The 25,350-nt window shown below is 54.2% G+C and overlaps 9 protein-coding genes and 2 non-coding genes across 11 annotated transcripts; 3 read left to right on the top strand and 8 right to left on the bottom strand.

Moving 5' to 3' along the window:
• Positions 1–3,158: 3,158 nt before the first annotated feature.
• BZA05DRAFT_270706 (protein-tyrosine phosphatase-like protein) lies at positions 3,159–5,496 on the bottom strand. The gene is made up of 4 exons (XM_051480230.1): positions 5,231–5,496; positions 4,791–5,170; positions 4,546–4,736; positions 3,159–4,480 (listed from the first exon to the last, which is right to left on the bottom strand). The coding sequence occupies exons 1-4, from the start codon at positions 5,274–5,276 to the stop codon at positions 3,259–3,261; spliced, it is 1,839 nt and encodes a 612-aa protein (XP_051340369.1). The 5' UTR covers positions 5,277–5,496; the 3' UTR covers positions 3,159–3,258.
• Positions 5,497–6,343: 847 nt separating this feature from the next.
• Positions 6,344–6,631, top strand: BZA05DRAFT_336284 (transcription factor Pcc1-domain-containing protein; the record flags this gene model as incomplete). The annotated part of the gene is made up of 1 exon (XM_051480802.1): positions 6,344–6,631. A coding segment is annotated over one exon (288 nt), but the record flags the coding sequence as incomplete, so codon positions are not given.
• Positions 6,632–6,726: 95 nt separating this feature from the next.
• Positions 6,727–7,189, bottom strand: BZA05DRAFT_473187 (uncharacterized protein; the record flags this gene model as incomplete). Its single annotated transcript, XM_051488052.1, has 2 exons — positions 6,940–7,189; positions 6,727–6,864 (listed from the first exon to the last, which is right to left on the bottom strand). Exons 1-2 carry the CDS (start codon positions 7,114–7,116, stop codon positions 6,727–6,729), a joined length of 315 nt encoding a protein of 104 aa, XP_051340367.1. The 5' UTR covers positions 7,117–7,189.
• A 205-nt stretch (positions 7,190–7,394) lies between these two features.
• BZA05DRAFT_394841 (telomere stability and silencing-domain-containing protein) lies at positions 7,395–8,267 on the bottom strand (the record flags this gene model as incomplete). Its single annotated transcript, XM_051483367.1, has 1 exon — positions 7,395–8,267. One exon carries the CDS (start codon positions 8,265–8,267, stop codon positions 7,395–7,397), a length of 873 nt encoding a protein of 290 aa, XP_051340366.1.
• A 236-nt stretch (positions 8,268–8,503) lies between these two features.
• BZA05DRAFT_394838 (uncharacterized protein) lies at positions 8,504–10,730 on the bottom strand. The gene is made up of 3 exons (XM_051483366.1): positions 10,195–10,730; positions 9,653–10,128; positions 8,504–9,596 (listed from the first exon to the last, which is right to left on the bottom strand). Exons 1-3 carry the CDS (start codon positions 10,413–10,415, stop codon positions 8,635–8,637), a joined length of 1,659 nt encoding a protein of 552 aa, XP_051340365.1. The 5' UTR covers positions 10,416–10,730; the 3' UTR covers positions 8,504–8,634.
• Positions 10,731–13,671: 2,941 nt separating this feature from the next.
• On the bottom strand, positions 13,672–13,744 carry BZA05DRAFT_t132. The gene has a single exon. It is a non-coding gene; the product is annotated as a tRNA-Lys (tRNA).
• Positions 13,745–15,813: 2,069 nt separating this feature from the next.
• BZA05DRAFT_394831 (uncharacterized protein) lies at positions 15,814–16,728 on the top strand. Its single transcript, XM_051483365.1, has 2 exons — positions 15,814–16,198; positions 16,248–16,728. The coding sequence occupies exons 1-2, from the start codon at positions 15,988–15,990 to the stop codon at positions 16,304–16,306; spliced, it is 270 nt and encodes an 89-aa protein (XP_051340364.1). The 5' UTR covers positions 15,814–15,987; the 3' UTR covers positions 16,307–16,728.
• Positions 16,729–17,558: 830 nt separating this feature from the next.
• Positions 17,559–18,204, top strand: BZA05DRAFT_270618 (uncharacterized protein). Its single transcript, XM_051480229.1, has one exon. The coding sequence runs from the start codon at positions 17,696–17,698 to the stop codon at positions 17,930–17,932; it is 237 nt and encodes a 78-aa protein (XP_051340363.1). The 5' UTR covers positions 17,559–17,695; the 3' UTR covers positions 17,933–18,204.
• Positions 18,205–19,458: 1,254 nt separating this feature from the next.
• BZA05DRAFT_t131 lies at positions 19,459–19,590 on the bottom strand. The gene has a single exon. It is a non-coding gene; the product is annotated as a tRNA-Gln (tRNA).
• A 1,674-nt stretch (positions 19,591–21,264) lies between these two features.
• On the bottom strand, positions 21,265–22,105 carry BZA05DRAFT_270541 (uncharacterized protein). Its single transcript, XM_051480227.1, has one exon. It carries the CDS (start codon positions 22,018–22,020, stop codon positions 21,352–21,354), a length of 669 nt encoding a protein of 222 aa, XP_051340362.1. The 5' UTR covers positions 22,021–22,105; the 3' UTR covers positions 21,265–21,351.
• BZA05DRAFT_270573 (guanine nucleotide binding protein, alpha subunit) lies at positions 22,106–23,566 on the bottom strand. The gene is made up of 4 exons (XM_051480228.1): positions 23,326–23,566; positions 22,917–23,259; positions 22,291–22,847; positions 22,106–22,235 (listed from the first exon to the last, which is right to left on the bottom strand). The coding sequence occupies exons 1-4, from the start codon at positions 23,441–23,443 to the stop codon at positions 22,192–22,194; spliced, it is 1,062 nt and encodes a 353-aa protein (XP_051340361.1). The 5' UTR covers positions 23,444–23,566; the 3' UTR covers positions 22,106–22,191.
• Between the last annotated feature and the right edge of the window lie 1,784 nt (positions 23,567–25,350).

The raw sequence follows: 25,350 nt of genomic DNA, 5'->3' as shown, positions 1-25,350 counted from the left end.
TTCTGTTCGTCTGGTTGGATTGTGGATTGGTCCTGTCTGACATAGAGTACCTAGAGTATGGTACCTATGATATGTACTAGGTATACCCAGTGCCGGCACCGGAAACCCTGTGACTTCAAAGCCTACCAGCCTGTACCAGGAGGCAGTAACGTAGTGAGTAGAGTAAACCCCGCACAGTGCACATGAGCCTCGTCGGAGATTCGGAGGGGTTACTGCCCAAAAAAGCCGGTATGTATTCCACCGTTCACGAATTCAGATCCAGTGCCACAAGGCCAACGCAATGGCTTGGTGTGCGGTGTTTGAGGACTGCGGGAGTGGTATGTACAGTAGCAAAAAGTAGGGTGCGATTGATACGGGGTGAATACCGCAGTCATTTGAATACCGAAGAACTACCAGGTTTTCTCTACACAGGTAGAGTACATAATCTCTGGAGTCTGGATCACCAGCCATCATTCCGCACCCAGGCATCATAAATGATCCAGACCCTGCAAAAGTTAGTCAGTTGAAATGGGAACACTGGTTGAAACAGTTCAGTTCTGGTTGATTTTGTTCCCGGTTCGGTTGAGAACAGAGGCGGTCACAGTTCCCAGTTGGTTTAGGTAGGTAGAGTAGGTCTGGCAGTTGTTCCTGGGAAAACTGGCAGAACTGTCAGTTCAAACTTCAGCGGATGAACTGGCAGTTCGACTTCAGTCAGGGGAGGGAAAGTCGGCGAGATACATAGGGTCCTACTGTCACGGCAAAAGGGATAGAAAATGGGTACAGTATGATACTAATCATGAATTACTACTCTGATGCTACCTATCCATGATGGAAGTACCTACGGCGGTTGCATGAACCTCTTGATGCTCTCCAGAGCTTCAACACTCTCCAGAGTCCGTACCTAGCGAATGCCGACGATCAGTTAGAATCATCTTGCACTCGGAGAACAGCTGTTCAACCCACCTCAGCTGACATGGCTGGAATATCTAGACAGAACGTCAATCGCCATTCGGCTGAGGTTAGGAATTTAAAACGTCGTTGCTGGCGCGGTTCCAGCCACCATATCCCGATCGCACCAGGACTGTTTCGAACATTCCTCGCGACGGGCAATGTAGATATAATAGTCCCGGAGCTCGTCAGCCGGGGCAGCGTGCTCCAGATTAACTACCCGGCTGGGTGGTGGGTTATAACTAGGCAGTTGGCCGGTGGGTTGGTGGTGGCGGCAGGTTTCTCCCAAAATTTTAAGCCTCACTAAACTATTAACTAGGCCAAGGAGTTTTCCTAGTTCAAAACCTGGCAGTTGGTTCAGTTGGCCAGTTGGTTCAGTTCACCACCCCCCATTAACAGTTGGTTGGTCTGGGAACGACCCCGATTTGTTCCTAGTTTGAACTGTTGGAGGGTCTGGGTAAATCCCTCGCCCCATAAGAGACCTCAAGCTCAGCACAAAAAGGCTACTAGCAGCGCCACCTCTCCCCTCGTCTTTCTCCTCTTTGCCTCTTCGCGTCGAGTACATACCTGGGTGAAATACCTACCTACCTACATAGACGGACTCAGCTGGCCGCGGCTGCCGACTTTCCGTATACGGTATGTATGTATGTATGTAGGGCTCAGCTCGACGGAGCTCAGCGTGGGGCCGCTTACCTACTACCTAGTAGGTACATACGGTACTGGCAAAATCACCTGCGAGTGACTCTCGTGCGCTGGCCACGGCCAGGCCTCAGCGCTTTTCCACCAAGCCCGTTCTCGTTGGAACTTGGGGGTATAGGCTGAGGCTAAGTGGTCGTCCGTCTAGCCCACTGGAGGGTTTCCTTATGTATGTACGTACGCCAACGCTTACATACTCGGATCACTCGAACCGGCTAACATCGAGTGGGTCGACGAGCACACCGCCCGTGATTCGGATAGGTCCGATGCGATTAATGAAAGGGATGGACAAAGGCTGCAACATATAATGATATTTGCCCACAGATTTACCGGTACACATCATGATAATGTTCTTCGTGTGATCAATCTCCATCTAAGTAAGTACGTACTTGCCCCTTCGCGAGGTATGGAATGTACAATACATATATCTTACATATCTGCAGCCCACAGCTCCTAGGGAGGGACATTGCATGCAACATGCAACATGTCCGCCTTAGAGTCTCGCCCGCGTGTGATGCCAAACAAACGGAATTGTTCGATTTTCGATTGTCTGTTTGATTTGAGCATACACTTACTCGCACTCGCACTCGCACTAGCACTAGCACTCGGCCCTATCCATCCGGATGATGGAGGCTTACGTTTTCTTTACTGTTCTGCACCGACATATCCACTGATTCTGCTTGTCTACTTATCTAGTTCCCGCCTCATCTTCCCGCCTCATCTGGTGGTCGTCGTGATGTAGGTTTTGGTTTGTGTCCGAGCTGTGGTGTAGGTATATGTCGAGAAACTCCAGCAGCAGAGCGTGTTGGACGTGGCCGGCGATTTCGGGGGCTGCCGGCACATACGATACCTGTTATCGTGATGATCATAGTATCACAGCTGCACCAACTTTCAAACCTCCCGGGTCCATAGAAGAATTCACTCGTGCCAGCCATTTTCACTCGTGCCAGCCATTAACCATTGCTCATACAGTACTTTAATCATCATTCTTCACTCATCAATCGCACACGCATCCCCACCCCATCCCCACTACCACTGTACACAGAAGAATACTCAACAAGGGGAATAAAGCCCTCACGAAACGAAAACGAAAGCGAAAAAATACATACACTACACTGATCATCAAGCATCATAACCATAACCATAACCATCGTCCCTCTCCTACTAACACAGACACAGACAGACGACACACACAGACACAAAACTCAGGGAAACAGAACAGAAAGGCAGAAAAAAGCAAAAATCAGCCTGGATATTATTCCTCAGGCCTCTTGTTCGATCGAATCGGGAGTAAAAAAGATACTGCAAGTAGAAAGAGCAAAGAAAGGGTAAAGAGCAAAGAGCAAAGAGCAAGAAAAAAACAAACAAGGTATAGCCCCATCACAAAACGCAGACAACAACCCCAACACAGTTTACGCCAGAATGCACATCTCATCCCCCCCTCCCCTCCAAAAAAAACACCAGCGGGACCAAGTGCACAAGAGACAGCACAAGCAAGACAGGGCACCAGACAAAAGGGACCTAATCGTCACAGCTCACAGCTCACAAAAACGCATTCGACGACGACGAGTCAGTAGGGGGCGGAGACTCGTTCGTCGTTTCTATAAGCGCCATTTCGCGTCGCAAGAGGGTATCCTATAGCCCTCTCCGAGGCGGCGTGGTACCTGCTGCACCACCACTGACCTGTCGGCCCGATGTCTTGCGGACTCCCCCGGTGGCGGCCGGTTGCCGACGAGGACTACTTCGAACCTTGGTGCCGAGGAGTCCGTTCCCGTTCCTACTCTTCTCCGCCGCCGCGGTGGCTGCGACGGTGTGACTGACGGTAGTGGTCGTGATGGTGGTGGTGGTAGCTGTCCTCTGCTTGCCGGGGGCCTTGGCGGAAGCTCGACGGTGCAGGCGGATCATGTACTCCTCTTCCGTCATGCCCGACTCGATGGCGCGAGCAAGGTCCTCCTCGTCGACCTTCGTTGCCGCCGACCTCTTCCGTCGCACAGGCGAGGCGTTGGCATCGTTCTCGTCCGCAACCGGGACCAGACTGCTGTCGTAGACCTCCGAAGGAACACGTCTCGACGAAGCAGCAGATGCGAATCGGCTCGATGTCTTTCGTGGCTGTCCGGGTGTGGGGGCGGGCAGTAGTGCGGCCGACTGCGCATCGTTGTGGTTGCTGTCGACTTCACCGAGGATGGCTCGTCGCGAGGGTGTCAGAGCACTCGAGATGCGCTTGCCCTTGGTCGGCGTGCGGATGATGATCGACTGGCTAGTAGCCTTCTCGAGAGCAGCGGCAAGGATGGTGTCCTCAAACCACCACTTCCGGAACTCGTCCTGGTTCAGATGAAGCCAGTGCTGCTGGGGACCAACGACCATGCCCGGCCTCATGAACCTCATGTAGGCGATGACCTCGTTCGCCGAGAATCCGTACCGGTAGATCAGGTACGCGCCAATCAGACATCCCGTCCGCCCGAGACCCGCCTTGCAGTGAACTGCGATGTTCTTGTTGTGGATGGTAATCGTTTGGTGGGAGATGTTGACGAACTTGCGAACCAGATTCAATGGCGGGCACGTGCCGTCGTCGAAGATCATGTCCATATGGGTTATTCCGAGCGAGGTGAAGTACTCTGCCGGGTAGAGAGGTGAGTTCAACCGCACAACGAGACCGATGTCGCGCTGGTAGAAGTGCAGGAGCACATTCTTAAAAGGCGTAGGAATCGCACAGCCGTAGATATCCTCCTCCTCGGTAGGCAGGACAGGCTGTTTCTGACTGGGCGGAGGCAGTTTATGTTGAGGCGATGCGAATGCCAGAAAGTTGGGCGAAACCCAGTTGAAATCTCCCATATCTACTCTCTCATATTTCTCATATCTGCCGAACGCAATCACAGTCAGCACTCGCACTTTGGCGTGGCGGGAGCAGGCGGCAGAACATACTCGTCAAGACAGAACTCTCTCAGATTCACCAACCCCTTTTCCTTTGCCTTCCAGACTCCGTAGACGATGTCTTGAACGTTGAGGATGAAGTCTGCCTGTGAGTACCCAGCATCGCGGAACGGCATCAACGGAGGGTCGCACATAGCCAGAGGGCTCAATGCCAAATGCGGCGGCCAGCTCTGCACCAAAACCTATCCTCCCCGTCAGCACTTACTCCGCAAGAACACAGCACCAGATGCACAAACCATGTAACACGCCAACAGACAGCCAGCATTCGCACGGGCCTTTCCATCGGGCTTCGACCAAAACACGACGACTCTGCCCTCATTCTTCGGATCACCGAGGATATCATGTAGGGTGACAGCAAAGCGGTAGAGGTGTCCGATGTGCAGGGGGCCAAAATCGTGATGGAAGGCATTGTACAGGAGCGCGTCGTCGACGGTGAAGTACACGGGCTTCAGCCCCGACGAGTTGATGATCTGGTTCGGCTTGCGCTTCGCCGGGCTGCGACTGCCCGGCCGCACTAGCTCCGGCGCGATCATCTTATATGGGTCCGGGATCACCTGCGGCGGGAACGGCGTCGTCGACGTCGGCGGTGATGTGTAGCACGCCCAGTATAGTCGGTCTGCAGTGAGGTGGTGTGAGCGCTGTGCGCGGGTCGTGGGTCAATGGAGGAGATACGTACCGGAGATGTACTCGACGACATTCCCATAGGGAACCGGAGGACTCATGATGGGTGGAGAAGAGGAGAAAAACGGCGGGCTCTCTATTGATGTATGGGAAGGTACTCGAAACAAATAATCGAAGTCCTGCAAAGATCGAAGGACGCCGAAGGCGACAGCAGAGGAGATGAAGGAGAGATTGAGTCCACAAGAAAGTGAATGGACGTGTGTGTGTTTTGGAGGAGGGAGGTAGTGGTGTCGGGGCACTAGAAGGTGTGGTGCACACAATGCAGCAACGGGCAGTCGGCGGGTTTATAGGGAGGTGAGTGGTTAGAGTGAGCGGTGGTGGTGGAGGAGGAGGTGGTGGTGAAGGGTGGTGGTTGGTGGGGCTGGGAATCACAACAACAAAACAAGACGACGCGGATGGGAGTGGGTGAAGAAGGGGGAATCGCGAATTGGGGGGGAGCGCCAGGTATAATTCGGGGGGCGCTATTGCTCTGTAACAGCAGATGATCGCGGAGGGATCAAGAGAAGATCACTGTTGTTTTTTCGCTTGTCGATTCCGCTGTTGTTGTTGTTGTGTGTCCGTCTGTCTGTCCGCTCAGCGTGTCTCTCGCGGGAATTTGAACATTTCGCCGGGTTTGTTATGTTGTGGTTTCCCGCTGCACAAAAGCAGTAATGCCGCCCGAAACAGTTTAGGCACAGCAGGGCCTGTAACCACAGCAACGCAGTGCGGACATGACTCTAAACACGCAAAAACACAACAGCACTATCCATGTCCGAGAACACACAAGCTTCGATGTGTGCTTATGTGCTTTGCTTTAGCGCGGCGGGTGCGAGGGCTGGGATATGTGTGGCATGGCATGGCGGGGCGAGGAGAGAGAGAGAAATAGAGAGAGGAGAGAGAGCGCGCAAGGGACCGGACGCAGAGTTGGGGGTCGATAGAGGCTCTGATTGGCAGCAGGCCGGTCTCCGGAGATCATCGCCTCATCACCAATCCTACTCGCCCCCGCCATCGCATACATAGCCGCAACCGAACGAACAGCCAAATTCAAAATCAAAACAATGGCCACCCACGCGCAGGACCCCACGTTCCCCCACTCACTGTGCGTTGCGTTCACATTTCCCTCCCTACCACCATCCATCCAGCACCTCGTACTAACCCACGACCCAACGCACACAGGACCATAACGCTCCCGCTCCCGACCGCGCGCCTGGCGCAAACGCTCTCGCGCAGTCTGGCGGTAGACGAGGAGCTCTCGCCGCTGGTGCGGCGCGAGTTCACGACGGCCGACTCGACGCTGCACGTGCACTACAAGGCGACCACGGCGCGGATGCTGCGCGTCGCGACGAACGGCGTGTTCGAGAGCTTGGGAACACTGCTGAGGGTTTGCGAAGAGCTTGATGTCGGCATTATGGCTTGATGGGGGGTTTTCTCTACTTGCAATGAAGGGCGGGCGAATAGAATGAAATTGGCAGCAGTGCCTCCACTACTACACTGACCGACCGACCGGACTGATCACTCCTCCACCAGCGCTGCAAACAGTCCAACCGCCTTATCGACGTCCACGCCCGCCGCGCCGTCCACGACGACGACCTTCTCCCTGCTCTTCGCACCGGAGACGACCCTGCCATCGCTCTTTCTAAGTCCCAGTGTCTACTCCAGTGCCCACCGCTTCATCAGCCCAGTCCAGCCCACCGCCGCTCTCCGCGTATAGTAGACTCCACGCACCTTAGTCACGAACCTAACCACCTCGTCGTTCGCGGCGCCATCGCGCGGCGGAGCGTGGATACGTAGGGTAATGCATGTAGCCGGGTCGATGGCGACGACCGCGGTGGTGCGCGCGTTCGGCTTTATCGTCAGCAGCAGGCGCAGTGTGGAGGGCGTGGGTTTGGTTATTGATATCATTATTGTTGGTCAAGACGAGACGAGACGAGGTGAGGTGAGGTGAGGTGAGGTGAGGTGAGGTGAGGTGAGGTGAAGTGTAGGGTGGCCGAGATTGAGCGTGTAGAAAGAATGTCATTGCAAATTCATCCATCAATTTAGAGTACGAGTACTCTGGAAGAAAGGGAAATGAAACATCATTTGGTATGTAATCGCATGCCAGCAAAACGCCCAAGCAGAAAAAGAAAAAGAACCAGAAGTAAGAAAGTACAGAGAGTAGAAACGGAAGCCCATCAATCGAGCTAGGCCTTCACCTTTCCCTTGCCCTTGACATCGACCGGCTCCTGCCCCTCCTCGTCCTCCTCCGCAATATCCTCCATCTCCTCATCGCTGCTCATGAACTCATCGTCCTCATCGTTCCACCCCGCAAACTTCCTCTCGACCACCTCCTTCTTCCCCTCCTTCTTCGCCATATCCACCGCCCTCCTAACCGCACTGCCACTCCCCTCCGCCTCACCGCCCGAACTCTCTCCGGAGCTCTCCCCCCCCTCCTCCCCCTCCTCCTCAGCATCTTTAACCAACCCCGCCTCCCTCAACGCGCCCAACACCGCCTCCCTAGTCCTCTCCTTCCCCTCCTCAAGTGCCTCAATCCACTCATGATCATCAAACCTGCCCTTCGCCGCATCGCCATTTTCCTCCCTCCTCTCCGCAGCCTCAACAATATCCCTCCACCTCTTGAGTCTCACCTCCTTCTCGCGCCTCTCCATCTCAGGCTTAACCTCGAGCCACGCGGCGAGGGCCTTGGCCTCCTTAACGGTGCGCATGCGCCGACCGTCAAGGTTCCGGCAGGAATCGCTGTTCTCTTGCGATTTCTTCCGGCTGCTCATGCGACCGCCTGCAGCCCGCAGCTGCGAGCCGAAGCCGCCTTTGCCGCCGCAGAGGGGGTGGGTGAGGCGCAGGGTTAGGAGGTCGCTGGAGGAGAGGGACGAGAGGGGGGTGGAGGAGGAGGGGGCGAGAAGGCGCCCGGAGGTGGTGGATAGGATGAGGCCATGAGATGGCGGGAGCGAGAGACGTGTGAGCAGTGTGCTATAGACAGTCGAGATGAGCGTGCTGGGCGGCAGCGGCAGGTTCAGGTTCGGGAGACCCGCGAAGGTCGTGATGTGTGTGTTGATCATGGTTGCGGTTTTTGGAGTTTTTTTGTTGGTTGGTCGCGGTGTGGTGGTGGTGGTGGTGTGGAGGAAGGGTGGTGGTGGTGGTGGTGGTCGTTAAGTAGTGAGCTTGACGTGAAGGAAGGTGTAAGTCACCGTGGCGCGAGAGAAGGTAACTAACGCCAAGCCTCATGGTTACACACATATAAGGTTATGCGCCACGCCGCCACAAACCCAATTACACAACAGGCGCGAGACCAACACTCAAAGGTAAAGGTAAATTGTCAAACGGACGGAATTAATACTACACTACAGAAGCCAGTGAACGCCGCAAAACTCTGTCCTGCCGGACTACTACTCTAGGCCAGTCGGGACGGACTGTACTACACCAAAGCTACGCACAAACCCCATCGACCGTCTTGGTGCCCTCAGCGGCGTGCGCACCCAACGGCTCACCCTCCGCCTCCTTCTGCCGCACCGCCGCAGCAGCAGCGGGCTCATAGCTCTCAACGACCTTCTGGGCGGCAATCTCGCCGCTCCAGTAAGCGCCGCTGACACTGCCAAGACCGAGGACGGGAGCGGTATGCTCGCCGGCGAACCAGATACCGCGATCGCGCAGGCCCTCCCTAAAGACCTCGATATCGCGCTCGCCGTCCTCGAGCCCCACCTGGAAGTTAGAGTACGAGCCGTAGCCGGCGTACTCGTCGCTCGACCAGTTGGTGCGCAGGATGTCTGCGGGCTTGCAGTCGGGGGAGTCGGCATCGTACCCGCACAGCCGCGAGAAGTACGGTTCGAAGAACTTGGCGTACTGTGCGAACCCCGCGGCGGTGTCCGGGGAGGCGAAGCTCTCGCTGGTGAGGTGCGCGGACGTCGGCCCGAAGATGTAGAACAGCAGGGTGGCCTGCGCGTATGGCTCTGGAAGGTGCGCGAGCGAGAAGCAGCACATGTGCCATTGGTTTGGGTTCGTTTCCGGCGCGTACCGCGGCGTCAGGAACGTAAAGAACCCGGGCGATTTGGAGTCGCCGAACCAGTATGCGGCTGGGAAGCGGATGTACACCTTCTCGAGGTGGCCGTAACTCAGTGAGTGGATCGACTGCTGTATTCGCTGCGGCAGCGGCGGGTCGAACGTGATCGCCGAGCGCTTCAGACAGCCGAGCGGTATTGTGACGATCAGGCTGTCGACCGAATATGTCGAATTGGGTCCCGTCAGGAGTATCCGGCGGTGGTCAGTGGAATGAGTATCCGTCACGGTGACGGACGTGATGGGAGTGGAAAAGTTGATCACTCCGGCTTCTCGCGCCGCCGTCGCAAGGACATCGACCATCGGTTTGTAAGTGCTCGCAACAAACAGATTTGCTGCTTCCAAGTCAGAAAAAACCACCCAGCAGATGACCTAGCCATAGGCAACTCACGTCCTTCCACAGGCTCCTCGAGGAGGAAGAACTTCAGACTCTGCCTCATTACACTAGATCCAATGAAAGACCCCCACATGTGAAGCATGCTCAAGAACAACTCCTTCCTCTGTTCGTGACCTTTCCAACGAATCCGACTGCTCTCCGTTCTCGGGATCGCCGGTCTACCAGACGCATCGGGGGCCTCTTCAGCCGGCAGACTGGGCCCAAATATTTCATCCGCCCTCTCCACGCCGTAATCATACAGGGACTTTCCCGACGGGATGACCGCTTTGTGCTCCTTCGAGTAGTCGGTAGCCTGGTCGATAAGCTGCCACAGCGAGTCCTGGAGCTGATCCGCCTCGCTCTGGGGGAGCAGCTGGCCATCGGGATCCATGACCGGACAGCTCTGCTCGAAGCTATGCAGCGTCGACTTCGCCAGCTCTGACAGCGGTATTATCGGATTCTCGGTAGTCCCGTGGATCCAGTTAGGCCCGCTGTTCCACCGCCGCCCGCGTAAGCCCTCCCACGTTCACGCGAGAGAGGGAAATGGTTAGACCCACAGATCGACTGCTTTCCCAAGCTTGTCGCTGGAGCAGACACGCCCGCCAACGCGGTCCCGCGCTTCGAACACGGCTACGTTGTAGCCTTTGTCGAGCAGGGCCTGCGCGGCCCGCAACCCTGCGACGCCGGCGCCTATTATCCCTACGAGCGGGGCATCTTTGCTGGGAAGAGGTGCTGGCTGCAACCCTGCCGGTTTCAGGTCCGCGGTGACGACGTCCATGTGCTGAGCGCTGGGGGGTGTGCTGGTGAGGCGCGGGGTGAAAGATCGGAGGAGGGGAACGACGCGCAAAGGTAGGAAGGGCTTCGTGAGAATGGTGATGCTCGCTTTCGATTTCGATTTCTCTTTCTCCTTTACGAGCGGCAGCGGGAGCAGTAGCTAGCGGGTTTATGTACGAGAAGGAACTGTGGGGGGTGCAGATAAGACTGGATAACAGTGATCAGGTGGCAAAGCTGGAGTGTAGGTAGCGAACGCGCCGGCGGAAGACTTTCCGTCACGTAAGGGGGAGCTGGGGAGCTGGGGAGCTGGGGAGCTGGGAGCTGGCAATATATACCCACCGCAAGCCGGTGTGTGACTCGTGAGTAACTAACAAGCAACGTGTAGGTCCCGTATGTAGCGGTGGCGTCTTGGAAGCTCGAGAGGTGTGGTCGATCACGTTCAAGTTTGGTTCGTTCCTCCGTCCGTTGGTCCGCTGGTCTGAGTCCTGACTGGCGGCAAGCAGACCACCGACATGAAGAGTGCCGTAGCTACACACATGCCGTACCTACCCATCCGAACCTCTAAGGAGCCATTCATTCTCTCCAGCTTGAGGATAACTGCTGTTGCTATTCGACAGTCCCGACAAAATGGTGGTTTCTGCTGCGATGCCTCCCACACATACATAATGCGAATATTCCCGGTAACCGCGGGAGCATCACAGCTGGTCAACGGCGGGGGTGTCGGTTTCTGGGTGTGAGGGGAGCTTTGGGGGGTTACTGTATCCCACGCTGGCTCTCCAAGGTTCTCCAAGCGGAGCCGGTAATTTCCGCCCCATGCTAGGTACATAGAGTAAGGTGTCTCCGCATCTCGCAAACGAACCCAACTAAACTCTAACTTCGATAGAGTGATGCGGAGCCCTCAACCCTATATGTATACACATGGACGAGTCAAATGCGCATCCCCGCGAATATGTAGGATGAAATTCAACATCGAGGGTGAGTGACAAACAATGTCGGCCGGCCTACCGCATCTGCCACCTCGCCCCCGCCCCGGGCTGTCCGGCAGATTGCATAGCATGACATGGCATGGCAGGTAGGGTGCAGTCGATGAATAAAGATAAAGGTGCAGATCGGACGCCTGTTCCGAATGAGTTCCGAATGACGCATTTCACTTTGTGGGTGAGAAAAAGCAAGGATCGGAGGAGTACTGAGGTAAAGTCAATTGGCCAGGTAAACTACCGGGTCGTTCGAGAAGCGGTATCGAATCCTTTGCAGCACGTGCTGGACTGAACTCCCGTCACAGTGCGGCAGTGACGAGTACCACGAGGTGGGAAAGAGAGGGGTATGTATGATACTGCGGAGACGAGGCGGCCCGATCAGTTGCTTTGGAACAGCAAAAACGGCCGTTTCTAAGCCAGCTCTGGAGTCTGGACCAGCCCAACATGTGGGATGAAGCTACATAAAGCCAAGAATGAGGGAGGAGAGGACTTGGAGGATTACAAAGTTTCCTGTTCCAAGTAGCCTAGGAATACGCTTCAATCCCCATATTAACTTGTCGACAAGATCCGAAGTTCAGTGCACGCCCGATGGTACTACTGTAGTGAGTTCTCTTTCCGATGTGGGTACCATTTTGTCCTGACAGTCTGGCATAGGTAGGTAGGAGGCCCAAGTGTATCTTCATTCATAGCCCCGATCGTTTCGCAGCCGTCAGTATGATACTAGGAATGGCTTGCTGCTCCACCGTCTACTCGGATCCTCGCCCAGGTCCCCCAGCTTCCGTCCACATTATGGGCTGGTCTTTGATATCCTACATATCATACATACATACCGCCCTCGTCCATCCAAGCCCGCTGGAATTCCACGGAGAGAAGATATTCACGAAGGCATCCTCTCGGGCTTCGACGTTGGCTGTGATCCTATGTATGTATAGAACTTGTACATATATTACAGCCCAATGTGCATTGTGTATGCCCGACGGTCGAGAACACATATCCGAACCGGAGCGAAATAAGGCCAGAAGCCGGACTAGCAGTGGCAGTGGCAGTGGCGGGAGGACTGGTGGAAGAGACTGAATGGAGAGGATGACTGAACGGGGAGGGTTACTGGTGGACGAGATTGAATGGAGATGGCAAGCTCTATCGATTCTCGAACACAAACGGTTTTCCGTTCGCACTACTACCCATAACTAACTGAGTAGCCATTCAAGTATCTATTGAGTGTGAGCCAGAACTTAAAATCCAAGATTCCAAGATCAACCACCGTCTCTGCCACCACTCCACTACTCGGGTTGGAGAGAAGAACACCCACAGAATCCGGATACTCTCAATCCCCGACCCTCCTCCCTTCCGCGCACACACGGGGTCTGAGCAACCTGAGTCGTGACAGCGACCAACAAAAACCAAGAGATTTATGTCAGTCGAGACTCCACATGCCTGACGGTTGAGAACAAACACTCACACATCCGAATCTGAGCCGGAACGGAACAAGACAGGAAGCCGGACTGGCAGTGGCAGTGGCGGGAGGATTGGTTAACGACACTGAATAGGGAGGGTGACTGAATGGGGAGGGTGACTGGTTGACGAGACTGAATAGAGAGGGCAAGCTCTATCGATTCTCGAACTCGAACGGGTTTCGTTCGCACTGGTATAACTAACTGAGTAGCCATTCAAGTAACTATTGAGCGTGACTTGGAACTTGAAATCCAATATTCCAAGATCAATCACCGTCCCGACCACCACTCCGACTCTGGATTGAGAGAAGGGCAAAGACCGGAAGCCAGAAGTCAAACTGGCAGTGGCAGTCGCGGGAGGATCAGTTGACGAGACTGGTCGACGAGACTGAATGGAGAGGGCAAGCTCTATCGATTCTCGAACTCGAACGGTTTTTGTTTTTAATACTAGTACCGAGTACCTAGCTATTGAAGTAGCTATCGAGCGTGAGTTCGAACTTGGAATCCAAGAACAGGACCAGAAGCCTGAGTAGCTATTGAAGTAGCTATTGAGCGTGAGTTGGAACTTGGAATCCAAGATTCCAAGATCAACCACCGTCTTAGCCACCGTCTTAACCACCACTCCAGCACTCCGACTCCTGGTGAAGAGCGGAGGGCACGGAATCTGAATACTCCCCAGTCTCGACCCTCCCCCATTCCTCCCTTCCGCACACACGTAGTCTGAGCATCGTGAGTCGCGACAGCGACCAGCCAAACTAAAAACTCATGTCCGTCGAAACTCCAGACTCCACGAACACAAAAACTACAAAAGTGACAAAAAACAAAAGAAGATAGCCCCACGCGGGGGTCGAACCCGCAGCCTTAAGATTAAGAGTCTTACGCTCTACCGATTGAGCTAGCGAGGCTTTTGATGCAGATTCGGGCAGATAGGCGCACATTTAGTACTTAGCGTTAGTTGCAACGCTTCAGGTTGGTTGGTCGAGCGACGGTGCGTGTGCTTAGGGACGACGGTTAGCATAGATAAATCACCAACTCCCGAGGATCAGATACGAGTGGTATACCTAGTAAGCACCCTGCGGGCTATGTATGCTACCAGACGGATGATTGAGAGATTGAGAAATTGAACATCCCATTTCTGGGGATTATCGGCCGCGTGATACTCCATGAATGGGTATGCCATGGTCAATCACACACAACTGCATCAGGTGCACAACAAACCGTCCCATCCCAGAGTCTCAAGGGAGCACTCGGTTACCATTACATCTCTAGGTACATCTGCATATCGACGGGCACCGACGGTTACTACTTTCCCGCCGCCGCCGCCGCCGCCGCCGGCCGTGCATGGAGAATCGAGATTTCGTCCGTCCATATGCATGAACGTGAGAACTCGACCCTCCCTCCACTCTCACGCATACCGTACATACTCGCTCTGGTCGGCTTCGATCCTGATGCGCCAAGTAGGTACCTCCTTGGTATCCGCAATACCGGTAACAATTTTTCAATGTTCATTGCAGGCGTATGTATGTACCTAGGTCCTAGGTACCTTACGCACCTCATTTCGTGTCGCGTGCACATCCATACCCGCGTCCCGGGTCGCTGCTTGCACATCATCATAGGTACTCTACATGTTCGCATCAGGCACCAAGCAGCAAGCATCCTGGGTTGTGGACGACAGGGTAGGTAGGTGGGTAGGTGAGATCTGGCTCTTCTTCTTCGATACGGCCGTGGAGATCCATGCTGCTGCTGCTGCTGTCCTCCGCATGTGCTGTGCTGTGCTGTGCCGGATTCCCTTGGGCGCGAGGGCCGACTTGTCCGGAGGGAGGGAGGATCTGAATCTGATTTCATGCGTTTGCCCTAACTAAGACACAAGTATCAAGTGTGTTTGGCATGTGGATAATCCGACCGATGGTGTGTGGTGTGGGGGGCGTGGGAAGGTGGAAGGTGGAGAATGTTCCAGAACGTTACAGGCACAGGCACAGGCGCAAGTCCGGCAACTAGATTGGTATCGGCAAAGATCGATCTCGGCTCGCAGGGGGTGGCGATGTGTCTGGGGGAGGGAGGGAAGCATTTTGTTTTTCTCTCTCTATCTCTTTTTCCGGTTGTTCTCCGGCGGCCGCCGGCTTGCATTCGATTGTTCCTTTGCCCCTTCGGCTACTTCCCCACACATGATGGACATGGGTGGGATGCGATGTGATGGGATGTGAAGCAAGAGGGATATATATTTTTTCTTTTCACCCTGCGATCTGGTGTTGCATCCGGGAACATGCCTTTCCACCCCTCCCCCACCCCTCCCCCCACTCCCCCAGTCGTGGGGGAACGTGGTTGTTACATATAACTCAGGGCTGCTCTTTGCTGGTTGCGGGGCGGAGGAGAAAGATGCGACGGGTACATGCTGTCGTTTACCGTGTTGTTTTGTTGCTGTTGTTGTTGCTGCTGTTGGCGTTGTTATTGTGTTGCTACCGGTTGATATTGCTGTTGTTCCTGGATCGTCGGCGAATCATGGACGGTGGCGATGGCTGCCGCTGCCGCTGACGACGATCACTTAGATGAGCAGACCATGTTGTGTTTCCTTCTCGTGTTGCTTTTTTCTTTTTTCTATGATCCTTTCATTCCGGTGTCCGTCGCGGCTCATCCCACACGGCGTTTGTCGGGTCCGAGGGTTGGCGCCGGGCTGTTTTGATTGAACGGATGGATGAAGGAGCTGAACTGTGCGATTGATGAAGTCTGACTGTGACAGAAGGGATACGGTGCTGGAGAAGCAGGGCCAATGCTTGCTTGTGAGTCGAGTACTGGCGAACGAGGAAGCTCGACATGTGCTTCGCTTGCAGACTTTTTCTTCTTCTCGTTCGTTTCCGTTCGGCTTGTCTCGTCCCGTTTCGTTGTCAACGAGGCGGTGGTGGCGGCAGCGTTGGGGGTGAGCTGTTGTCGCTGTTTCCGTTTCCGTTTCCGTTGCTGCTGCTATTGTTGCTTGCTGAGAGACATTGTTGTTGTGTTGGTAGTGCAGCAACTTCGTGATGGTTAATTGGTGGTTGGCTTGGAATCCCCCACAGCTTCGTTCCCATACCATCCGCCGGCAAGTAGCATGCAGCCGGAACACGACGACGTAAGACGGGGACTGGGGTAGATGAATGGATCAATGAACGAATGAATGGACGACGGAAGGATGGAAGGATATCGCCTACATACATTGAGTACATACCTGAGTACTCTACTTGCCTACCTACATTGCTCAGCTTGCTGTCTTTGTGCTCCGGTGACTCGTTCACTGGTTCGCTCACCTCACTCACCTCATTCTCCAGGCCCGCTCGTTCCCGGCCATCCACCATCTGCCGAGATATTGACCGGAAAGAAGCCCCATCCTTCCGTGATAAGCTCAAAGGCCACATGCTCGCGTCAATTGATACCTACTCGCCCACCATGATAGCTCTCGACCACCAGCTCGAAGGCCACATGTTCGCGTCGATTGATAGCTCTCAACCGCGAGCTCGACGCTGCTGGACCAGGTAGATAGTCGGCGGCCATGGGTTATCTCGCGCTCCCCACTGAAGTCTGATACATATCTGCTCCGGCCGCGGATATTCAGCCAGCAGCAGCAGCAGATAGGTAGCCCTTCCCGTCCTCACTCCCTGCATTCCCGCATATGTCCGCGTCCGTCCGTCCGGCCATGCCACGCGGTGCCAGCTGTGAAGGGTGGGGAATGTGCTGGATCAAAGCTCCACCAGCTCGGGTGGGGAATGTGCTGGATCGAAGCTTCCCCAACTCGAGATTCCGACGAGCACAAAGGGCGAACGGGCAATCCCAACCCTAAGCTTACCGACGGCTTCCAAGCTAGTTGTGTAGCAGGAAGCAGAGCACAAGCAAACTCACATCTCCCCACGGCCTCTCCCTCCCCCTCCCCCCACCCACCCCAGGCCCGTCCATAATCAAATCCCATAGTCAACTCATCCCACCCACCCACCCATTTCCCACTGACACTCGCACACACACCTCTTCCCTTCCATCCCCCCACAAGCCGCTCTTGCTTGCTTGCCCTCTGCCTCAAAGAGCTTCCCGTTCGCGCTCGAGGCCCCATCCATATAGCTTTATATCTGTGCCCGCCCTCCCTCCCCAACCTCCATTCCTCCTCTTCCTGCTCCTCCTCCCCCATAAGTGCCCTGACACTGCCCATCAGCACCCACCTACCCTGCCCTCCGCCCACCATCTCCTCCGAAAACACGTCAGGCTGAAAACATCTCGGTCCGTCCAGCTCGCCGAAACTCGTCCTCCCGCCCTCCCGCCCACTGCCCCCATCACGCTCACGCCTCTTCGCCCGTCCCGTTACCCGCTACTGTACTTGCTGCCTCCGATCCTTGCAACAAGCTGTCAGTCAACAACTGCTCGCACAGCCAGAGCCAGCCAAACCGCCCACGCTCCCGCAGCTGGAAGTTACCATTCTGCCGGAACCCCCCAAAACAATACACCCATCTACTCTACTCTAGGGTGGAAGCGCGAAGAAAAAAAAAAGAAGACGAAAAAAGAAAAAAAATACCTCGCGCTCCTGACTCCGACTGAAGAGCTTGATAGAGCAAAGCTTGGCCGTTAACCCTCTGTCTTGCACCTACCCGAAGGGGTGGCCTTCCGATAATATTATTACACCTTTCCCCGGCGCTCGGCGCTTCTTCTTCTTCTTCTTCCGCTTCTTCCTCATCTTCCTCATCCCATCGCCTCAAAGCTCTTGCCACCTCTCGCAACTCGTAACCCGCACATTCTCAACGGAACCCATCCTACGATCCACGTATCGGCCCCCCGGAAATAAAACACTTCCGACACGCACACACACACACACACACACACACACAATCACAAAAACAAACACAATGCCTACACCTTCCGCATCCGCGCCGACGAATGAGTCCTCGCTCGTCCCGCCAAACCCGACGCCAACCACACATTCGCGTCGCGGGTCGATACCCAAGTCGATCCCCGGCTGGGTCGACGACAATGGCGGCAGCTACGAGGACCGGCTGAGGAACGACATGAGCCTTGTCGCCGAGGCGGCAAAGCGCGCCAGCGTTGCTATCGTGGTCAGGGACTTGAAGGATTGTCGGGTGTAATCCGCGGACGGGAGACGGGAAGCATATATGGATGGAGGAGGAGGAGGACACAGGGCTGTTTGTTTGGCGATTCGATTGAAGGGTGGGCGTTTTTTTATTTGCATGCTGTTTGTTACTGCGATTGACTTTTGGATCTTGGATCTTTGCGCTGCGAATATTTGGTTTTACTTTTCTACTCTATCTTTTTTTCTTTCCTTTCTCTTTCTTCTGGGAGCATAGACGGTGGGGATCAATGGGGTTCTTTCATTTGTTGTTTTTCTGATTCTCCTTTTTTTCTTCTTTTCTTCTTCTTTCTCTTCGCACAGCTCCGCTTTGTTGGTTGGTTGGGTTGGGTGCTCTTTGTTCTGTTACTCGCGCGTCTTGTGTGTGTATCTGCTTCTTCATGTCATGGCACGCAACACCTCACCTCACCTCACCTCTTAATCACCACCACCATCACCACCACTTTGACTAGGAAGTAGTAATAGTATTATTATCCGTGCTGCGCTGTGTGCTGGTCTTATCCCGTCCACTTCTCACTCCCTCATTCTCCCCCACACTCGATCATGATCATGATTCCGACCGATCGATCGGGCTGGTTATACATATACCAAGTATTCGCTGTTTGTGTAGAGTATGCGTGTGTGTTTTTTTATACTTTTATACTTTGGCTGTGCATGCGCTTTAGAATGGGGAATGTGGAATACCGGTATGTGTGGGCTGCAATTGGTACCGGATGGTGGCTTTTTTGCTTTTGTCGTGCTTTTTTGTTTTTTTAGCTTGTGAGGTTTTTGGTTTTTGGTTAGTGAGGTAGTTGTTGGTAAGAGGAATGCAGTCGAGCAATTGATCGATCGGATACCTACTCGTGTTTGTACCTGTGTCCGTCGTGGTGGGGAGTTACGAACTGGAACGGCCATGAGGAGAGATGGGTATGCAAACTAGAGACGAGAAGAGACGAGACCGGATGGAGATGGATGAGTGGATGGATGGATGGATAGTGGTCTGCCGATATAGCAGTTTATACTTACACCGCCGGTATCGGGAGGTTGACGCGCGGATAGAGTGGTTGTGTGGATTGTGTGCACTGTGGGGTAGGTTGGTGGGTGGGTAGATGCTTGGATAGGTGGGTAGGTGGATGGATAGGTGGAGAGATAGATGTACCGAACCGTGGACTTACCTAAGGATGTACGCACCGATGTGTCTGTGTGCGCGAGCAGAGTGATAGGTACGGTAGATACGGAACAGTACGGTATGGTAGGGAGGATGGAGTGGAGTGGAGTGGAGTGGAGCGCGCACATCGATCCAGCCCTGGGGAGGCTGATATATTGGTCGTAGGAGTTCGCGGGGCGATATCAGATCTCGCTTCTCCTTCCTTCCCTCCATCCTTCCATCCTTCCATACCAAGTCACCCATCCCTTCGCGATGCAGATCTTGACCACGTTGTTGTTGTTGCGCTAAGCACTCCCCTTCACCCTCTTCACCCCCACCACTCGTCCCCCTCCCCCCTCCCCTTCTCCCCAGAAGAACCCAAACCCAAAAACAAAAAAAGGTCGCGCCGAGATTCGAACTCAGGACTCGAGAAGCTCTGTCGTAGCCTGCCCGGTTTGCCCGGTAACCGGGCAAAACGGGCAGGCCATCGTCGTCAAAATCTCACGTGCTAACCGCTGCACTACGCAACCGCGTAGCACAACGTGGGGGTGTGGAGAGGTAGGTAGAGTATTTGTCTGGATGAGGTGGTACATCATCATATCGCATTCGGCCGGTTGGGGGCGCGGATGTGGTCGTTCCAAGGCACATCCTCCTCCTCCTCCTCCTCCTTTGCTCTGAGTGACCGTGCTCTCCCACCACTCGCCACTCGCCACAGTCCGAATAGCACTCCAGTCCAGTCCAGTCCAGTCCAGGCCGGTCCAATTTAGTCCGGTCCAGTCCAGTCCAGCCTGCCCCTCCACAGGGCGATACGGCAGCGGCTCGGTCCATCACGGTCCATCACGGTCATGGACCAAGAACCAAGAACGCGGAAGGACGGCGGACGTTTCACATGTCAGAGAGGTGAGATGATGCATGAGTCGGAGAAACATTGAGGCCAGAGACTGGAGATTCGGAAAGTTTTCCGAACTTAGGTTTCGAAGTCTCCCAGCACTCGGGTAGGGAGCTATCTATAGTAACTGCAGGCGGGCAAACCGTGGTCTCGGCCGGTCCTGTCCAGCACTTCGGAAATCTTTCCGGTTGTAGTGGTACGTTCTGACGTCGTGGCCGAGGCCGGCCGAACCGAGTGTTACATCCCTTCCAGCTTTTTTTTTAAAACCTTTTAATCTTCTTGTCTTGTCTTATCTTGTGGAGCTAGCCGCTGGCGGGACCATTTTCTAGGTAGGCATTGTTTTTTTTTTGTTTGATTGATTATCCCGGGTGCGCTGGTGCGGTCATGAATGAATCAATGCCGTTGTATAATTTCACCCGACGGGGTTACGGGTGCGCATTTTACTCCACTCCACGCCATTCTACTCCACAGTGGAGGTGGAGATGCATGATCTCGGATCGTCCCGAGACCCGGGAGGGGCTCGGCAATAGTTCCTGAGGTTGTGCTTTCCATGGGACTGATAGGTGACTGTCGGGATTCACGTTGTGGTCTTGGGATGCCGATGAACGTACCGAGGACCGTACCATGTGTACTTCTCGATCGATCCGCCGTCGCCGTCTTGACAGCAGCAGCGACGCCCACGACGGCTGTCTGGACCCTGGGAACCTCTGCCTGCGGCTACGTGAACTGGCTTCCTTTCCCTCCGTCCCCGCCGGGTTCTGCACTTCCCTCCTAACTGCCCACCCACCTGGGGGGATTGCCGAGTCCGAAGCGTCACTTCCACTTCCACTTCCATCTCGTCGGGAGTCAGGCAGTTCTCCACCTCTCATCACTCACCCCCGCCACATCCTAGCCGCGCCGTGCCGCCTTCACACCTACATAACCCGCCCAAGCGCGCCCCCCGTGCCCCCCTGCCCCCCAGTCTGGACGATAAGCGAGTCAAGTTTGGAGTCGGCTCACCTCCCTCCGCCGCCGCCGCCGCGCCGGCTTGAGCATACATAGCTGCATGTGGTTTCAACATTCATCTCGCTACCGCTCCCCCGTTCCCCCCGTCCCCCCCGTCCCCCGTCCCCCTCCACATCGGAGTTCCGCTTCGCCACCAGCGCCGCCACCACACACCCCAACACCACCCCGACACCACCACCACCACCCCAAGCACCCCTGATTTGTAATCCCGGTACCTACGGTAAACGATGGGGGCCCTTATTGCTCAAGCCATTCCACGATGCAACCCACACACACACATTCGAAACACGGTAGATACTTTCTATATGCACAGGAACTTGCTTTTTGCCAATCGCGACCTCTGAGCTTCCAGAGAACATACAGACACACTCTACGTATAAGTTATGATTCACTTGACTTAACTTGACTTGACTTTGAGTTGTTGGCTTGACTTGACTTTGCAATAGGTAAAACGGCAGCATAGTAGAAAAACAAAGGACCCCATCCATCCCATCCATCCACCAATCCCAACACCATTCCATTCCATCCCATCCCCATCCCATCCCATCCCCACCCAGTCCGCCCCGCCGACCACATCCACACATCCCATCACATCCCATATCGATTGCAAACACGGTAAGTTAAGAGCGAAAAAACAGAAAGCCGAGTTTTTGTATAGCAGATACGGCTGAGATCCGAGATACTTTTTTGGCTCGAGAAAAGGAAAAAAAAGTGAAAAAAAAAAGTGAAAAAAAAACAGTGAACGAGGCAAGAAAGAAGACCCCCCAAACGAAAAGAGATGAGAAGAAAAAAAAATACAAAAGTTGAAAAGAAAATGTCCCTTCTTGCGAGTCCAGTTGGCGGCAACACAACGTGTGAAGAGATAACACACCTGGAGCGACCGACTGGTATTGCATGCAACAAAAAGGGCGAAAAGAAGTAGATTTAAGAAGGTATATGTCATGAGCCCAGAGAGGAAAAGAAGAATAAAAAAAGAACAAGTGTGAAACGGCGGTAAGAAAAAGCAACGAAAGGGAAGGGTACTTGGTGGTCTCCACATCTGCACATACCAATGACTCCAGGGCATCGCGGTCGGTAAAATAAAAATAAAAAAGGCAAACGTGCAAGCAGCGACAACACCTAAAGACACCAGTGGAATGACAACATGAAAACGGGGACAAGTGAAAACGGCGAAAGAGTCTTGGTCGCATTGTGGCTGGACAATCGATACGTTTCCGTGGCCAGTCAATGCAAGTCATTATATTAAGCCGCATTGCCTCAGGTTCTCTTGTATGATGATGTCTGAGAGCATGTTAGCCGTTGTCGCAAAGTGTCTGGGGAAGGCCGTGAAACAAACCATTAACAGCCGCCATAACGAATCTGATCTGTGTGGTATCCGTGGCACAGGTAAAGTGCGTGTAGATCTGCTTCGTCTCGGACTGGTTTAACGACACGAACCGGTTCAAGATGTAATCGCATGCCGCCGTGTAGTCTTCACCGCCCTCGTAATCCGAGAAGTAGTTCTTCATCGGGCTGACGGGCAGCTTCTCGCGAAATCGATCGATCTTGTTGAGGAACAGAATGATGCTGGTCTTGATGAACCACCTCGAGTTGCAGATGGAGTCGAACAGGGTCAACGCCTCCTGCATACGGTTGACGGTCTCGTCCTCGAAGAGCAGCTGATCGTACTCGGAGATGGCAACCAGGAAAAGAATCGTGGTGACATTCTCGAAGCAGTGGATCCACTTCTTCCGCTCCGAACGCTGTCCACCGACATCGAACATCCTGTACGTCAGGTCCCCGATGATGAACGTGGTCTCGGTGATACCAGTGGTCTTGACTCGGGAGCGCAAGACATCCTGATCGCTGGGAACGTAATCGGGTTGCGCGATGCGGTCGATGGAATCGAAGTAACTATCCCCCCCCCCCGTTGGTTAGCTACACATTCCGCGAGATGCTGTGATGGTTATAAGCATCACTCACTATCTGGCCGAGTCGTTCAACTGGTACTCCCTCGATCGTTGGAAGCACTGCTGAACGCCACGATCCTGCCACAGCGACCTGATGGCATTGCCAACCTCCGGAGGCAGGCTGTCACCCTCGATCTGTGTGGGTTGCATGAAGATGGTCTGCACGTGGTACTCGCCGCGGTTGTCGTCGAGAGGAAGCTCCAACGATTCCATGGCCTCCAGGATGACCCTCATGGACTGCACCGTGTTCGAGAAGATGATCTCCTTGAAGGATTCCCGCTCGTCGCGGCTGTAGCCGCCCTCGTGGATGAGCTTCATCTGCTTGAGGATGGTGGACTTTCCAGACTCTCCAGCACCTATGATTTCCCCAGCTTATAAGCACGTGAAACAAGTGACGATGGGGGACATCCGGATGGAATTACCGAGAAGAAGCATCTTGATCTCGTTCCTCTGCATCATCCTATCCTTCTTGAGAGTGTTCTCAATCTGCTCATTGCGCAGCTTCCCCTCCTTCTCCTCTGTGCTCATGCCGCAACCCATCTTGGAGGCGTGTAGTTGGTTTTTGTCTCTTTCGAAATTGGTGACGATACGGTTTCACGGAAGGAATGTGGCGAGTTCGCTAGTAAAAAGGTGGGAGTTCGGAACGAAACAAGCTCCGATCGATCGTTTCGAGATGTAGTAGTTTAAAATTCTATTTCTTTTGTTAGAACGACCGGTGTTGGAGACGAAGACGCGCGAATCACAGCACAAACTTCGGGCTGGGGCTGGGGGGGTTGGTTGGAAAGGATGAAAGGAAGACAAAGCAGAGCCGGGGGCCGCCAAGGGGTATATCAGTTTTCTCGGCGGACGTTGGGAGGGGGGCGGCAATCGGTCAGATTAGTCGGGCGCAACAGACAAAAAAACACGACCGTTAAGTCCGCATTCCCTCATCAAGAGACAGCATCAACCTCATCATCGGTGGTGGTTTTTAATGATTGCGAGCGATTCCAGCTCCAGCCCTGCCCCCCTGCTATGCTCCATCATCATCATCCTCTAGAGCAGAGGCTCATCGCGACTGCAGTATAGCGCGATGAGAAGAGATGGTCGCAGACGTCAAAGCGAGTAGACCGTGCAGCCGAAATCTCCCTCCACAACAGAGAACGGTAGTAGCAGTAGTAGGCGTGCCAAAAGAGCAAGCGTAGCAAGCAACTCGGACGTGCACGATGGGATGGAGGGAAAGAAAAGAGAGAGAGAGAGAGACAGATAGAAAGAACAGATGGAGACAAACGAATGAGATGGGCTCACCTTAGACGTGTAGAATTGCGGGATCGCGTTCGAGATGCGTGAGAATGGAAGATTAGTTGATGTAATTATCGCACTGGAGTGGCGATGATTGCTGGCCGGTGGGGGGTGGAAACGAAGGTGAGTGGTGTGGGTTGGTATTTGGGTGGTGGGTCGTCGTTGCAGCAGTGAAGGAGGCGAGCGATGGCAGGCTGGTAAAAGGTTGGCACTGGGCGGGAGCGGGAGAATCAATGAGTGGCTGCTGACCTTTTTTTTATTGTTTTTTTTATAATTGTTTTCGCAAAGCGAGGGGTGGGATGAGTGTGGAAGGCTTCTCGAACGCAACCAGTATGTTCCAGAGAAATGAAGGGCAGGACAACGCAAAGTCAATTGGATGTCGGGGGCGGCGGGTCGTTCTTTCTCTTTCTCTTTCTTTCAGTCGCGATCGAAAGGCTTCGAGTGGATGAAAGGGATTTTGATTGTGAGTTGAGTTGAATTGATTTGGGGGTGGTGGGTGGTGGTGAGATGGGTAGTATGAAGAGAAAAGCGTGAAGAGGAGGAGGAGGGAAGGAGAGACACGGGCAAGAGACAAGACACGGGCAAGAGAGATGGAGGGAGGGAGGGGATGGGGCGAACGAACCCGCTCTCTCGAGAGAAGTATAGTAACACAAGAACTGACGAGAAAAGGGAATCGGAGATGCGCTTTTGGGAAACGGGGGGGTGGTGGTGGAGCGATGGGCGGGGGGTGGCAGTTGATGAGGTGCTGCTGCTGCTGGGGGGGTTTTACTAGCAGCTTCGCGCAGAAAGGGGCAGCAACAGGAGCAACAGCTAGTAACCATCTACGTCCTTAGCAGCGACCAGCCGGGAAGAAGATGAAGAAGCCAGCCATTTCTTCTCTCGTTTAGGGAGGAGTCGATGTAGCGTGAGTCTGTACGGTAGGTACGTAAGGACTCTGCACAATCACCAAGCAAGCAAGTCCTCACAACATGCTGTATGGACGTAGAGTGCCGTACGGGATGCAGAGGAGAGTGCTCTACATGCCATCCCATACTATCGCAACTATACTCTAACCACCAGCGTGTAACTATGTACTCGGTATGCTTTGCAGAGCGCAACTCTACGGTGGAGTCGGATTCGAGCATGTTCAATCTCATAACTAGCACTCATGTACCTGCTAGTACCAAGTA

The sequence above is a fragment of the Tricharina praecox genome (genome assembly GCF_024521635.1).
Source record: "Tricharina praecox strain CBS 144465 chromosome Unknown BZA05scaffold_9, whole genome shotgun sequence".
NCBI lineage: Eukaryota > Fungi > Ascomycota > Pezizomycetes > Pezizales > Pyronemataceae > Tricharina > Tricharina praecox.
This window is presented reverse-complemented; position numbering and strand designations above follow the sequence as displayed.

Bases quoted from the DNA above. Each gene is read 5' to 3' on its own strand.
- BZA05DRAFT_270573 (XM_051480228.1), bottom strand. From the start codon at position 23,443: ATGGGTTGCGGCATGAGCACAGAGGAGAAGGAGGGGAAGCTGCGCAAT. The intron at 23,260-23,325 runs GTAATTCCATCC...GGGAAATCATAG, and splicing joins GATCAAGATGCTTCTTCTCG to GTGCTGGAGAGTCTGGAAAG. The intron at 22,236-22,290 runs GTTTGTTTCACG...ACATGCTCTCAG, and splicing joins CGTTATGGCGGCTGTTAATG to ACATCATCATACAAGAGAAC.
- BZA05DRAFT_270541 (XM_051480227.1), bottom strand. From the start codon at position 22,020: ATGCCCTGGAGTCATTGGTATGTGCAGATGTGGAGACCACCAAGTACC.
- BZA05DRAFT_270618 (XM_051480229.1), top strand. From the start codon at position 17,696: ATGCCTACACCTTCCGCATCCGCGCCGACGAATGAGTCCTCGCTCGTC.
- BZA05DRAFT_270706 (XM_051480230.1), bottom strand. From the start codon at position 5,276: ATGAGTCCTCCGGTTCCCTATGGGAATGTCGTCGAGTACATCTCCG. The intron at 5,171-5,230 runs GTACGTATCTCC...ACCTCACTGCAG, and splicing joins TGTCGTCGAGTACATCTCCG to ACCGACTATACTGGGCGTGC. The intron at 4,481-4,545 runs GTATGTTCTGCC...TGCGTTCGGCAG, and splicing joins AGAGAGTTCTGTCTTGACGA to ATATGAGAAATATGAGAGAG.
- BZA05DRAFT_394831 (XM_051483365.1), top strand. From the start codon at position 15,988: ATGGACGACGGAAGGATGGAAGGATATCGCCTACATACATTGAGTACA. The intron at 16,199-16,247 runs CTTCCGTGATAA...ATTGATACCTAC, and splicing joins GACCGGAAAGAAGCCCCATC to TCGCCCACCATGATAGCTCT.
- BZA05DRAFT_394838 (XM_051483366.1), bottom strand. From the start codon at position 10,415: ATGGACGTCGTCACCGCGGACCTGAAACCGGCAGGGTTGCAGCCAGCA. The intron at 10,129-10,194 runs GTGGGTCTAACC...GCGGTGGAACAG, and splicing joins CTTGGGAAAGCAGTCGATCT to CGGGCCTAACTGGATCCACG. The intron at 9,597-9,652 runs GTGAGTTGCCTA...ACTTGGAAGCAG, and splicing joins CGAGGAGCCTGTGGAAGGAC to CAAATCTGTTTGTTGCGAGC.